Source organism: Carex rostrata, chromosome 1 (assembly GCF_964058835.1).
Source record: "Carex rostrata chromosome 1, lpCarRost1.2, whole genome shotgun sequence".
In the NCBI taxonomy this organism is placed as follows: Eukaryota; Viridiplantae; Streptophyta; class Magnoliopsida; order Poales; family Cyperaceae; genus Carex; species Carex rostrata.
Genome location: NC_135918.1, coordinates 2,616,895 through 2,630,167, shown reverse-complemented (window position 1 = coordinate 2,630,167; position 13,273 = coordinate 2,616,895). Strand labels below are relative to the sequence as shown.

The 13,273-nt window shown below is 43.2% G+C and overlaps 2 protein-coding genes across 2 annotated transcripts; both read right to left on the bottom strand.

Annotated features, from left to right (window-relative positions):
- Window positions 1–9,178: 9,178 nt before the first annotated feature.
- LOC144564390 (uncharacterized) lies at window positions 9,179–10,057 on the bottom strand. The gene has a single exon (XM_078313993.1). It carries the CDS (start codon window positions 10,055–10,057, stop codon window positions 9,179–9,181), a length of 879 nt encoding a protein of 292 aa, XP_078170119.1.
- Window positions 10,058–10,203: 146 nt separating this feature from the next.
- LOC144564380 (uncharacterized) lies at window positions 10,204–10,842 on the bottom strand. Its single transcript, XM_078313982.1, has one exon. It carries the CDS (start codon window positions 10,840–10,842, stop codon window positions 10,204–10,206), a length of 639 nt encoding a protein of 212 aa, XP_078170108.1.
- Between the last annotated feature and the right edge of the window lie 2,431 nt (window positions 10,843–13,273).

Genomic DNA, 13,273 nt, shown 5'->3' with positions numbered 1-13,273 from the left:
GTTTGTTTTAGAAATATATATGTTTAGAGATTTTTGTAGTATTCATTGATTAAAAATATAATTATACTGATAATTAAATTTTCGTTTTTGGTTAACAAGATATATATTTTGTAATGACATTGTTGTGTATTTTAGGTATAAGATTTTTACGTTAATTGGATACATTTTTTAATTTACTTTTAAATTTATAATACCTTAGTATACAATAATAAATCAGTTGCAAGCATACGACATATCATTGTAGTAGTTTAGGTATCGATTCAAAAATAACAGAAAATATTATTTTTCCTAAATTAATTAATTATAAAGTTGCAATAAAAATAAAATGAAGGTTTTGTTGTAAATTGATTTTTGTGGGTTCAATATCCGATTGAGAGTTGAAAGTAAAACAAGAAATTTAAACAAACAAATAAAAAAGAGTTTTGTGATTCAATACGAGAGAAGTCTAGGGACTATCGGCATGCAATCACTTGGTTTAAATCCATACTTAATTGGTTTTTAAATTTATGTTTGCAATGACGGAGTTTCTAAGCCTAAAATATCAATAAGGGTCACTTTCGTGAATTAACGACATGCCTAGACAATTCGGATTTCACGATTAAGTTCTTCATCATAGCTATCTAGACCATAAGCACATGTTAGTCTAGTTTATTCCTAAATACCAATACTTCATGATTAAATTCTTCATACAATATTCGATTCAATTCTACGAGTCCCAATTAAATGTAAGGCTTCACGATTAAGTTATTCACCTCAATTCTACATTTGTTTCTTGTGGTTCAAGACTAAGAATTAGATTTGGTCATTTGTAATCTTAATCCTAAGGTTATTTGTGTAATTCTTGCTCCTTATCAATTTAATCAGTTTAGGCTTAAACATAATACTAATTAACAAGCAACACAAATCATGCAATCACACAAATAATAAAATCAATAAGAACAATTATACAAGCAAACAATCATAATAACAAAACCATCCAAGTAAGATAGATTTTAACACAAATTCATGCTTAAAGCTTATGCTCCTAGAGAAGAAATCTAGCCTCTCATGAATGCGCTAACAGTCAAGAGAAATACAAAAATGAACATGATAAAATCTAGCTTATGCACCTTTTCCCTTGTCTTCACTTTGTTCGCTCGAGCAACCTTCAATCATTGCTCCAATTGCCTTGATTTACTTGGAGAAGATAGAAAATATGTAAAAAAATGTGTAGAATAAAAGCTAGGTTAAAGTATATCTTCTCCTGTTGCCTCCCTGCTAATATATAGCAATTCTTCTGTCTTGGGAAGCAATCCTCCAGAATTCGACAACAAATGTGAGAAGATATCGCGAAATAAGACAAGATTGGTATTGGTGCAGCCTTCATAAAAATTTGTGCGCCCCCCACTAGAAGTCGGCTGGATTTTTGAAGGCTTGTGTGGCTAGCTGTGCGGCTTGTGGAACCCGCACGACAATCCTCAAAACCCTTTGGAAAATTAGAGACATCTTAATTTTAATTTCGGAATTCTTTTTCAGCTTCGATTTTATTTCCTATGGCATGTATAGAATTTTCTGCGGCCTGCACAAAAATTCCTGCAACTCGAATTTGTATTTGTTTCCTTCATGAAAGTTGTAGATTGTTTTTGTCCCGGTTCCGTCAAGTTTTTATTCACCAAAATCGAGTTCGTATGACCAAAATATGAACTATGTGTTGGCTGCTGCGATTCTGTGCAGCCAGACAAGGCCGTATAACTCTCTGGAGATTTTTATGTGAACTGAACTTCAAACGGCCATACATCGTCGCCCATAACTCCATTTTCAGTGTTCTACCACTTTTTGAAAAGCTTGCGAGAAGATCTACAATTTGCTCAATTTTATGTAATTTAAATAGACTTTAATAGTGATACGGCCTATGTTCAAACATGACACATGGTCCGCAGGCAGGGGCGGACGCAGAATTTTTGTCAGGGCGGGGTAATAATCGGATGCAAATAGCTTATCGGGTTCAAACCCAATAGCTTATCAGGTACAATTCAACATAACAAAAAACAATATCAATCAATATAATAAAATTCCTAAATTACTTGAAAAAAATCAACAATTCAACATTTATAGGGAATTTTGGTTCAACTAATTTTCGCTATTTGAGATCAGCCCCTATTTGGGCTCCGCTAATTTGTTTCGCTCAGAGTTTATATGGGCTTCGTTCCGTCTATTAGAATTTTAGAATGGGCTACAGGGGGGCAATTTGAATCCAGGGAGGGGCAGAGGTCCGAAAAGCAGATTTTTAGCACTATTTTTGAAAATCCAGCGGGGGCCAGCTGACCCCCCCTGTGCTACAGTGGGTCCGCCCCTGTCCGCAGGAGTTTTGTAAATGGATGTGTACGTGTACAATCAGCGTCCCGCCTGCGTTAGGCGGTCCGAGAAGGGAATTCGGGGTAGGTAACCCGAGGGTAGTTGCGAGACACTTTTACTCTATCCTATCTCGTGTCTTAGTTCCAAAGTGCCAGCCCCCGTTCCATGGAGCTGTTTACCTTAAATAGTCCTCTCCAGCTCTGACCTCCGCGTTGTCAGAGCTGACAGAGGGGATCGCATCGGAGCAACCAAGCTTACGTGTAACGCGGCAACATCCGCATATATGAAATGCGGGAGTCGCATAATGGGCCGAATGATCCATATAGAAGGCGGTGACTAAATCGCACCCGGCCTGTACGGAAGATCGCTGGTGGTGATCTTAAGCTTATTTTGGACTGGGCTTTTTATCCCGACTTCTCTTCGGTCGGGGTTGGGTCATGGGCCGCTTATATTATTCCGTCTGGAGCCTTTCATTCATCCTTGGACTGATTTCATCTAAGTAGTTGTCAGCCCAAGTTGTTCCTAGGCCCCCTATGATTTTTATAAGGGCCTTGGGCACATGGCCCTATCATGAGCCCCCGAAGCCGGAAGGCATCTTGCGAGATGCATTTCGGGTTGAGCCAGACCTCGTCAGTACATATATCTTGCGACTTAATAATATTCCAACACACTAACCCTCCGAAGTTGAGATCAAGAATTGCCTTAACATATCGCGTTCTTACAAAACAATATCGGGGAGTGTATAATAGGATTTGTTAATCACGAGTAAATTCTCAGGTTATTTTTTGCATGCGCGAGGGCGTTTATCTCATCAATTTGCACTTTTTGCCTATTTACTTAAGACATGTTATTCGACATTTTATAATCTTTGCGGAGAAAAGATGTTTCGGATAAAACAAGTATGCTGAAAAGTACAATCATCGAATGGAAAACATCGTGAGCTAGTCGGGATTAAGTTTTCATAACTTCGAAAGACAAGAAAATCTAAAACAGATTAAAGCACTCCAACATGTCAATATATATATATATATCCCTATGGTTTTGTTATACTTTCTCAAGACATGTCGCGTCGCATGTAACGCTTTTCTTCTACATTGAGTAATAAATATTATAAGTCCTAATACAAGTAACCAACATATTGAGAGCTACTTGTAAAAGACCATATGAATGGGAGGTAGGTGCTTAGGTGCTTTACCTAATCCTCCCAATGGCTTCTCTGAGCGAGTTGTCGGGGTATCTCGTGATCGGGGCATTCCCAATAAGATTGTCCCGTTTGAGAGTCTTGTCGCGCCTTCCATGGGAGACACGAGATATGAGGCCTTTTGTGACAAACCTCGCAAGAAGTTAGTCGGGTGCCGACATCCGTCTTTCCGCAGATAAGACACGGAGTAAACGGGACTCCGTATGGATCCCGGGGGTTTGCATCTGAGATACTGGCCTCAACTTCTTCGGAGCTACCGCGCTCAAGTTCCTCCCAATCAACTCCATCTTCATTAGCCTCCCATTATTTAGCCCTCCGAAAAATACAAAGGGCCGTGTCTAACATGTCCCCGATTCGAATATTTTCATTGGCCAGCATCCACTCTAAGGAGCGGGAAAATATTTTTGACAGCCCCTCTCTTTCGTCCGGGGTTAGGTGACGTCGCCCCTTAGGCGGATTAGGTGTTGGAGGGTTTGACGGATTTGACGATGATGCCCCAGGATCTGTTCTGGGTGGTTTATTTTTATGGGCTATTCGCTTTATAGTCTTAAAAGTCATGACTAACAGTATGTCGGTTTGAGTTTACACCCCACACAAGGCATTAATGGCCCCACTTACTATAAATAACTTGTGTGTAAGAAGTAACATTTCCAAGTTTTTATCGAATACAACTCTTTCGGCAAGTCCAAAATCGCCTCTTTCGGCAAGTCCTTCTGAGTTGTATGCGGGGCAAAGTAACATTTCCAATTTCAGCCCAAAGAGGGAGAGATTTGAGGGGTAGTGTGTAAGACGAGCCTTCTCGGAGTTTTAAGCAGATGCAACTGGACTTACCGAAAGATGAGTTGCCCGTAAAATCAGGTTGGCAGATCCAAATGCACTGGGACTGGAGACCTCCAATGCAAGCATGGTACCGTTCTGTCTTGTAATTCCTGTTTTCTGAGGAATGTCCACCGCACAGTATATTCTCGGTGCATACTTGAGAAGAAGTGGCCCATTGGTAGAGGCTTCTCCCGCTTGGGAGTTGGGAGGAGGTCTTAGGTTCGAATCGGCTTGGGGCCTTGGGCGGTTAAAAATCAAATTTTAACATGTGGTTCATGCGCGGTGTATGAACTGATAACTTTCTTCTGGTCTATGTGGGGCGCACGGGTACACGCCCTCTGGTCTATGCGGGGTACATGGGTTCACGGGTAAACCCGGCCGGGTTCACGAGTACGCGAACCGGGTTCACGAGTACGGTATTGTTCGGTCCGGTTCAGATTGGAGAATAGGTTCTCCTTTTCTCAAGAAAATAAGTAGAGTTGCTTCTCGCTAATCGTGACTAAAAAAGGCGACGGGACAGGCAGTGTGTCACAACTCACAAGGCGTATGCACAAGAGAGAAGCGGGAAAAACTACCTTTGAACAGTATAACATTACTTGTGGTTGGTCCACGGAGTGATTTGTTCGAGATCTGTTTCTCGACCACTCCTTCAACATTCGAGATCTGTTTCTCTTTTTTTTTTCTTTTTTTTTATTCGATGATCGGTGTTTCATAATCTGATTTCTTATTTGGTTACCTTTGTTCGTCAGACTGTTTCGATATTGTTGCACTGCAAGTATTGTAGCCACGAATGGCATTAAAGGTGCCACCGTTTTGTTTACCCTTTGGCTTATGTCAGTCAAGTGTTTACGCTGTTGAATTATTTTCGTTGCCTTTCGGCTTTCGTTATGGAATGACTTTCGTTACCATTCGGTTTTCGATGTCGAGCGACTTTCGTTGCCTTTCGGTTTTCGTTGTAGAATGACTTTCGTTGGCTTTCAGCTTTCGTTGTCGAATGACTTTCGTTGCCTTTCGGCTTTCGATGTCGAATGACTTTCGTTGCCTTGCGGCTTTCGTTGTTAGATGACGTTCGTTACCTTTCGGCTTTCGATGTCGAATGACTGTCGTTGCCTTTTGGCTTTCGTCGTCTGACTCTCGTTGCCTCTCGACTTTCGTTGTCGAATGACTCTCGTTGCCTCTCGGCTTTCGATGTCAGATGACTTTCGTTTATTATTGTTTTCATCTTCCAAATATGGCATTCATCCAAACAAGAACATCACTCTTTTTATCAAAACTCTCATTGTTCTCAAAAAATAGTGCTTATAAACGTGCACTATTACAAAATTGCAACACGAAAAGAAAAAATGCCAACAGTTTGTACGAAACAAAGGAAGGTACAAACGCAGCTCTTTATTTGAGCCTACGTCTTTAAACATAAAACTTACGGAGGTGTCCTATATTTCACGGCCTGGGAAACACTTTCCCGGAGATATCTTCTAGCTCATAGGCTCCTTTACCGTGGGGACACCGCACATTGTAGGGTCCGTCCCAATTAGCCTCGAGCTTCCCCACATGTTTACCTGCGGATTCCACTGTCTTCAAAACAAGATCTCCAGGTTGGAATTCTCGAGGTGAAACGCGTTTATCAAAAGCACGCTTTATCCGCCTCTGGTATTCGCTCATCCGAACTCGGGCTCTTTCCCGCATTTCATCGATCAATTCCAACTCTAACGCACGCTCCTCAAGATTTCCTTCTTCGGAATAAGTGGATATCCTAAGTGAAGGAGCGATTAGCTCGACCGGAGTGGTAGCCTCCATCCCATACACCAAAGAAAATGGGGTTTGCTGTGTGGCCTCTCGCGGGGTAGTGCGATAGGACCACAGGATTTCGTCCAACTTGTCTGGCCAATTTTTCCTATTCGCCGCAACCTTCCTCTTGAGTCCTTCTAAAATGGTTCGATCGGTGACTTCTGCCAAACCATTGCTAGCAGGGTGGCTTACGGAAGCAAAGTTACTGCGAATTCCCAGTTTTTCTAGAAATGTCATGGTCGAATCAGCATTGAATTGTGTTCCATTATTCGAAATTAAAGTGTGCGGTACTCCAAAACGGCACACTATATTCTTCCAGATGAACTTTTGGGCTGTGACAGCAGAAATGTCAACCAACGCCTCAGCTTCTACCCATTTAGTAAAGTATTCGACCGCCACTATTACCCATTTTTTCTGACGAACTGCCGGGGGAAAAGGCCCTACGATGTCTATCCCCCACATATCGAAAGGCCAAGCCCCCGAGATACTAACTTGCCCATAGGCTGGTATATTGCATAATTTACTATGAAACTGACATTTCTCACATTTCCTTACCATGTTCGCCGCATCCTGCTGCATTGTCGGCCAGTAAAAACCTGCACGTAAGATTCGCTTTGCTACGATTTTTGCCCCCTGATGGCTCCCACAGAGCCCTTCGTGGACCTCAATTATCTGTGTCCTGCCGACATCCTCAGAAACACATCGTAACCAAGGCCTCAGATATCCCCTTTTGTAAAGTTGACCATTAAATATCGAGTACAAGGGGGCTATTTTCTTCAAACGTCGGGCTTCCAGTTTATCAGTGGGCAACGCCCCAGTGGAAAGAAAATCCCACATAGGCCTATACCAACACATCGCCATGTTCCTCCAGAGTTAACACTTCCAGACTCCGCGGGGTAATACTAGCCTCAGTTATATCTAACACTGTGACTGATTTTTCCTTATCTAAACAACCAAAAGCTCCGAGTTTTGATAAAGCGTCCGCTTGGCAATTTTTGTTCCGCGTTACATGCTCAATTTCGACCTTGTCGAATTGTGATCGCCACTTATCTATCTGCTCATGATATCTACGTAAGGTATCATCCAAAGTTCGGCACTCCGAATTAGTCTGCTTTACTGCGAGTTCTGAATCACTATAAAGGTGAACCTCACTAGCTCCCACTTCTTTGGCGATTCGGAGCCCTGCTATAATGGCTTCGCATTCCGCGGTATTATTTGTAGCAGTGAATTGGAAATGAAGTGCATAGTTCAAAGTTTCTCCTTAAGGTCCGGTTATCGAGACCCCCGCTCCTGCTCCCTGAGCGGACGAAGCCCCATCTACATAGACGATCCATTTGCCTTCCTTCGCCTTTTCTGCTCCCGAGTAGTCCGCTATGAAATCAGCGAACACTTGTGATTTTAAGGCCGTTTGAGGGTAAAAGGTTATGTCGAACTCAGCTAACTCGAGGGCCCAAGCTAACATGCGCCCCGAGCTGTCAAAATTTGCAAAAGCTTTCTTTAGCGGCACCCCCGTATACACTATGATCGGGTGAGATTGGAAGTACGGCCGTAGCTTCCTAGCGGCGACTATTAGAGCATAACAGTTTTTTCCATTTGAGAATAGCGAGTTTTTGTGTCTCGCAGGACATGTGAGACGAAATACACCGGTTTTTGGTCCTTCCCTTCTTCTCGAACTAACGCGGCGCTTACGGTATGACTCGTGGCTGCTAAATTCAACACAAGGGTATCTCCACTCACCGGTCTACTAAGGCAGGGTGGATTCGCCAAATATTCTTTGATCTTGTTAAAAGCCTCCGAACATTCCTCAGTCCATTCAAACTTAGCCGCCTTTCGCATAGCTTTGAAGAAAGAAAAACATACGTCTCTTGATCGGGCTATGAATCGATTGAGGGCAGCTAATCGTCCCGTGAGCGACTGTAATTCCTTAATGCTGGTCGGAGGTTTCATGTCGAGGATGGCCTGACACTTGGAAGGATGAATCTCAATACCTTGCATGGACACCATGAATCCTAGGAACTTTCCTCCCGTTAAACTGAAAAAACTCTTCTTGGGGTTCAATTTCATGTTGGCCTTATTGAGGGTGGCAAAGGTTTCTCTTAGATCGCTGATATGGTCAAAGTCTATCATGCTCTTGACGAGCATATCATCGATATAGGCCTCCATGTTTCGCCCCAGTTGTCCCGCAAATAACACATTGATCATCCTCTGAAAAGAAGCGCCTGCATTCTTCAATCCAAAAGGCATCACCCTGTAACAATAAAGACCAAGGTTAGTCGTAAAAGTTGTCTTTTCCTCATCTTCCTCCATCATAATCTGGTTATATCCCAAAAAAGCATCCATGAAACTGAGGAAAGCATGCCCCGACGTTGAATCTACCAACTGGTCAATTTTCGGAAGGGGGAAAGGATCCATCGGGCATGCTTTGTTCAGATCAGTAAAATTGATACACATTCTCCAATCCCCATTAGACTTCTCACCAGTACGGGATTTGCTACCCATTCGGGACACTCTACTTCTCTGATAAAACCAGCTGCCAATAACTTCTCCATTTCCTTTTTCACGGCCATGCGTCTTTTAGGCCCCATGTTCCGCTTCTTTTGAATCACCGGCTTAACTCCCGGTTTGACATGCAACTTGTGTTCGGCAATTGCTCTCGGAATACCAGGCATATCGGCTGTGCTCCATGCAAACACAGATAGGTTGTGCTTCAAAAAAGCCAACAACTCATCTCTGGCTGATCCTTGCATCTTTTTACCCACGTTCACCACTTTGCCCTCCGCAAGTTCTACCTGTTCCACCTCATCTGTGGGCTCGAGATGATCTTTTGACTCATTTTTATCTATAGGATCTAACACCAGCTGGGTGCCGGGTGGTAAGAAATTTTTACTTGCAAGACTGTTCCCAGACCTTTTTGTACCAACTTGTCTCTCGACTTGGTGTATCACCCCTTGACGCTCTTGAGCGGACATCAGATAACATTCTCGGCCCACCTCTTGATGTCCTCCTTCCTCACCTACACCATGCTCTGTGGGGAACTTAATCTTCAAATGAGGGGGAAACTACTGCGCCTATCTTATTTAATGTTCCCCTCCCTAATATCGAGTTATAAGCTGAAGGTGCGTTGACCACGAGAAAATCCACCATCACCTCTACACATCTAGGCGACTTCCCGAATACTACTTTGAGCTTGATGACCCCCTTCGGCTGCAGTGAATTCCCAGTGAAACCTATCAACGGGGTAGTTTTTTCCTGCAGCTTTCTCGGATCGTATCCCATCCTCTTATAAGTCGACAAGAACAAAATGTCAGCCGAACTACCCGTGTCCACCAAGATCCTTTTCACTCGGTGAATATGTAACTTGAGGGTCAACACTATAGGGTTCTCATGAGGCCATATCACATCACCAAAATCTTTTTCGGAAAAAAAAATCACCTCATCCAACCGAGGTCTCTTCTTGTCCACCCTTTCCTCCACGTTCAAAATAGTGGGATATTGCTTTGTCCTTCTATGGATCTTTTTGGGCTCACTATCTCTATGACCTCCGCTTATAACGTTAATTACCGGACTGTCATGGCGCTTTGGTCGTTCGGATTCATCCCGGCCAATTTCCCGGGCATCGTTTATGGGAGGTCTAGGCCCCGTGTAATCTTTTCGGTAAGGTATCTTCTTTTTATAGTCTTTCCCCTGGCCATTATACTTCCATTTATATCTCTTGTAGAAGTCGGGGTGAATAAATTCGGAAAGTTTACCTTCCCTTGCCAAACGTTCCAAGATATTTTTTAATTGGAGGCATTCTGCCGTCGAATGCCCTTTGAAACCATGGAAGTCGCATGTCTTGCTGTTATCTTTTACTTCGAAAATTTCCCTCAACAACGGCTTGGGCAATTCGAACGCCTCACTCGCCACGTAATACATTTCATTGTTCTTTCTCTCAAATTCGGCATACTTGGTATAATGTGGGCGGTAACCCTCGTCTCTAAAATCTCGCTTGCCACCTCCTGGTCCTCATGGTTTACTTTTAGGATGCCCTCCTGATCCCTTAAACTGGCCACTCATATCTTTTATCCCTTGATTCTGTCTCCTGGGGGAGCGGGATCTTGGTCTCCTGATCTCCTCACATCTCGACTTTCAGCATTGACATCTTCTTCTGCTCGTATGTATCCCTCTGCAAAGTTCAAAAATTCTCCAAGAGTTCTTATATCTCGTACATAGGCATCGTGCCTCAAGGTGCCTACTCCCCCTCTTCGGAGGCCTTTCCTCAATGCCGCGACGGCAACTTCCTCATTTAGATCCAAAACTTTTCGCGAAGCTTCTACGAACCGATTAACAAACGAGCGTGTCCTTTCACTGGACCCTTGAGACAAATCGAACAACATTTCGCAAGTGACCCTTGGTCGCTTGATGACAATGTATTGCGCCAAAAAGGCCTTAGCTAAATCTTCAAACTTTTTCACAGATCCCTTGGGTAAATTGATGTACCACTCCCATGCTTCCCCAGCCAAGCAAAATGTGAATACTCGACACATCGTTGTATCGGTAGCACCCACCAGTCTAAGCCTCTCGCGGAATCCAAACATAAAACTTCGCGGGTCCTGGTTATCCCCACTTCCCCTAAAAACAGGTAAATTGGCAGGGCATTTGAAATCTACCAAAGATTCCGCATATATCTCGGCAGACAACGGTCCTTCCTCCAATCCCATTGGTCGGGTTCGAGCAGTATCCTTGGCTGATTCATATTAATCTAGCTTTGCCTTCAATCGAGCTTGGATCATCTCCTCTACTTGAGTCACGTTAAGCCCCACATCAACATTTGCCCGTTTCTTAGAACGTTTGGTTCTCCGATCCCTAATTGTCACTTTCTTCATCTTCCGGCGAGATGGAGACTTCCTCTTTTTAAGCAGAACACTTTCTCTTTCAGTGCTATAAGACCGAATACTTCCCCGCGAAGGTGATCTTTTGCATCTGCGAGACTGCTTTGATTCCTTCGACCGAGAGGGGGTTCTTACATTTCTCCCCGTAATAGTTTTATCACTGGAGGAAGATGAGGCAGATTTACCCTGGCTTTCGTTTCCCCGCTGGCGCCCATCCCGCGTACTCCTGGTCTTTGCATGCTGCCGACCCCTCGACAGCAGCCGCCTCGGGGATTGCTCTTCTTGACTTTCATTTGTTTTGGCCAGAGAATCTGCCGAAGTTTTAGAATTTTCCCCATTTGACCCCAAAAGATCCAAACTATCGTCTCCTTCTCCTTTCTGGGCCTCCCCGAATTCTGTATCTAGGTTACGGATAGGGATATCTCTCCCCACGGGCCCCTGTCGTGGGTTCTGATTTATGGGAGGCTGGGCCATGGTCGGTCAGGGAGTTCCAGGGATATAGGTTTGAGGGTTTCCCCTGGGCGGAAAGTACCCTACGGGTGTGGCATAGGTGTATTGTGGACTCGAATAGGCATAAGGGTACGTCCCCCAAGCGTATGGGTAAAAAGGTGGAGGGTAAGGATATTGTGGAGTTGAGTAAGGTAATGTTCCTGTCGGGGGTGGTGGTAACCTGGGGATCGCCCGTATCCCGGAGGACCCAAATTCAGGACGCATCCCGGATGGATTCATAGTCGGACGTTCATTCTGAGGGATGTCAAATGAAGGTGGAATGGGAGATCGTCCTTGCGAGGTCTGACCGACTCCCTTCCCAGGGCAGGGGGCGCTAGTATGCGACCCAGCTGGCCGACTATTCGGAGGGTTGTGTGCCATCTAACGCTTAAGAGTTTGCCTAGATTGGGCCCCACGGTGGATGATACGGCCTATGTTCAAACAGGACACATGGTCCGCAGGAGTTTTGTAAATGGATGTGTACGTGTACAATCAGCGTCCCGCCTGCGTTAGGCGGTCCGAGAAGGGAATTCAGGGTAGGTAACCCAAGGGTAGTTGCGAGACACTTTTACTCTTTCCTATCTCGTGTCTTAGTTCCAAAGTGCCAGCCCCCGTTCCATGGAGCTGTTTACCTTAAATAGTCATCTCCAGCTCTGACCTCCGCGTTGTCAGAGCTGACAGAGGGGATCGCATTGGAGCAACCAAGCTTACGTGTAACGCGGCAACATCCGCATATATGAAATGCGGGAGTCGCATAATGGGCCGAATGATCCGTATAGGAGGCGGTGACTAAATCGCACCTGGCCTGTACGGAAGATCGCTGGTGGTGATCTTAAGCTTATTTTGGACTGGGCTTTTTATCCCGACTTCTCTTAGGTCCGGGTTGGGTCATGGGCCGCTTATATTATTCCGTCTGGAGCCTTTCATTCATCCTTGGGCTGATTTCATCTAAGTAGTTGTCAGCCCAAGTTGTTCCTAGGTCCCCTATGGTTTTTATAAGGGCCTTGGGCACATGGCCCTATCAAATAGTAACTTCGTTCTTAACATATTTTAACACAAAATGACACTAAAATATAAGAAAATTGACTTAATTTTTTAGATTAAACTCTAATAAAAAATATATATAATTGAGACTTATTGAACGTAACGAGTTTAATATGAAAAAAATATTTAATATTATCTTTGATTTTTAATGAAAAGCAATTTATTCAAATAATATGTTAATATTATTATAATAATAATTAAATAAGGTATTCAACTTATATTTGTATTCATATTTATATTTATTTAATATCTGATTTATATTTATATTTGAAAAATAAAAAGACAGATACAAATATAATTTTATCGCCAAAGCCGCTTACACTCCAGCAAAAAATTTCAATTAATTAGTATTGTTACTTCAAAATTTAAAAATAATCATTAATATCTTCTTTTAAACAGAGAATTCACCCGAAACATCAAAAACTCCGATGTTTGTTGGCTCGTAATATTATTCATAACTTTATAATCGTATTAATTTGCAATCACATATGCAACGGAGATCCTTTAACCGTTACACGTGATTTGTAAGCTCGAACCTTGCGACATAATTAGTCGCCACCTGAGATATCTCTCTCAAAATTTTAAACTTTCGGCTAATCTAAAGCCGGATGAATCTTTTTTTGGACGTGGAATGCAGTATTCTTGTATTTTGAGATTCGTGTAGAAAGAGTTTGAACGGTCCGGATTTTCTACATGTCAAAAGTTTGAGATATCTCAGAGGATGCGA

What these genes read in the sequence shown, in the direction of transcription:
- LOC144564380 (XM_078313982.1), bottom strand. Translation starts at nt 10,842, where the DNA reads ATGGGATTGGAGGAAGGACCGTTGTCTGCCGAGATATATGCGGAATCT.
- LOC144564390 (XM_078313993.1), bottom strand. Translation starts at nt 10,057, where the DNA reads ATGTATTACGTGGCGAGTGAGGCGTTCGAATTGCCCAAGCCGTTGTTG.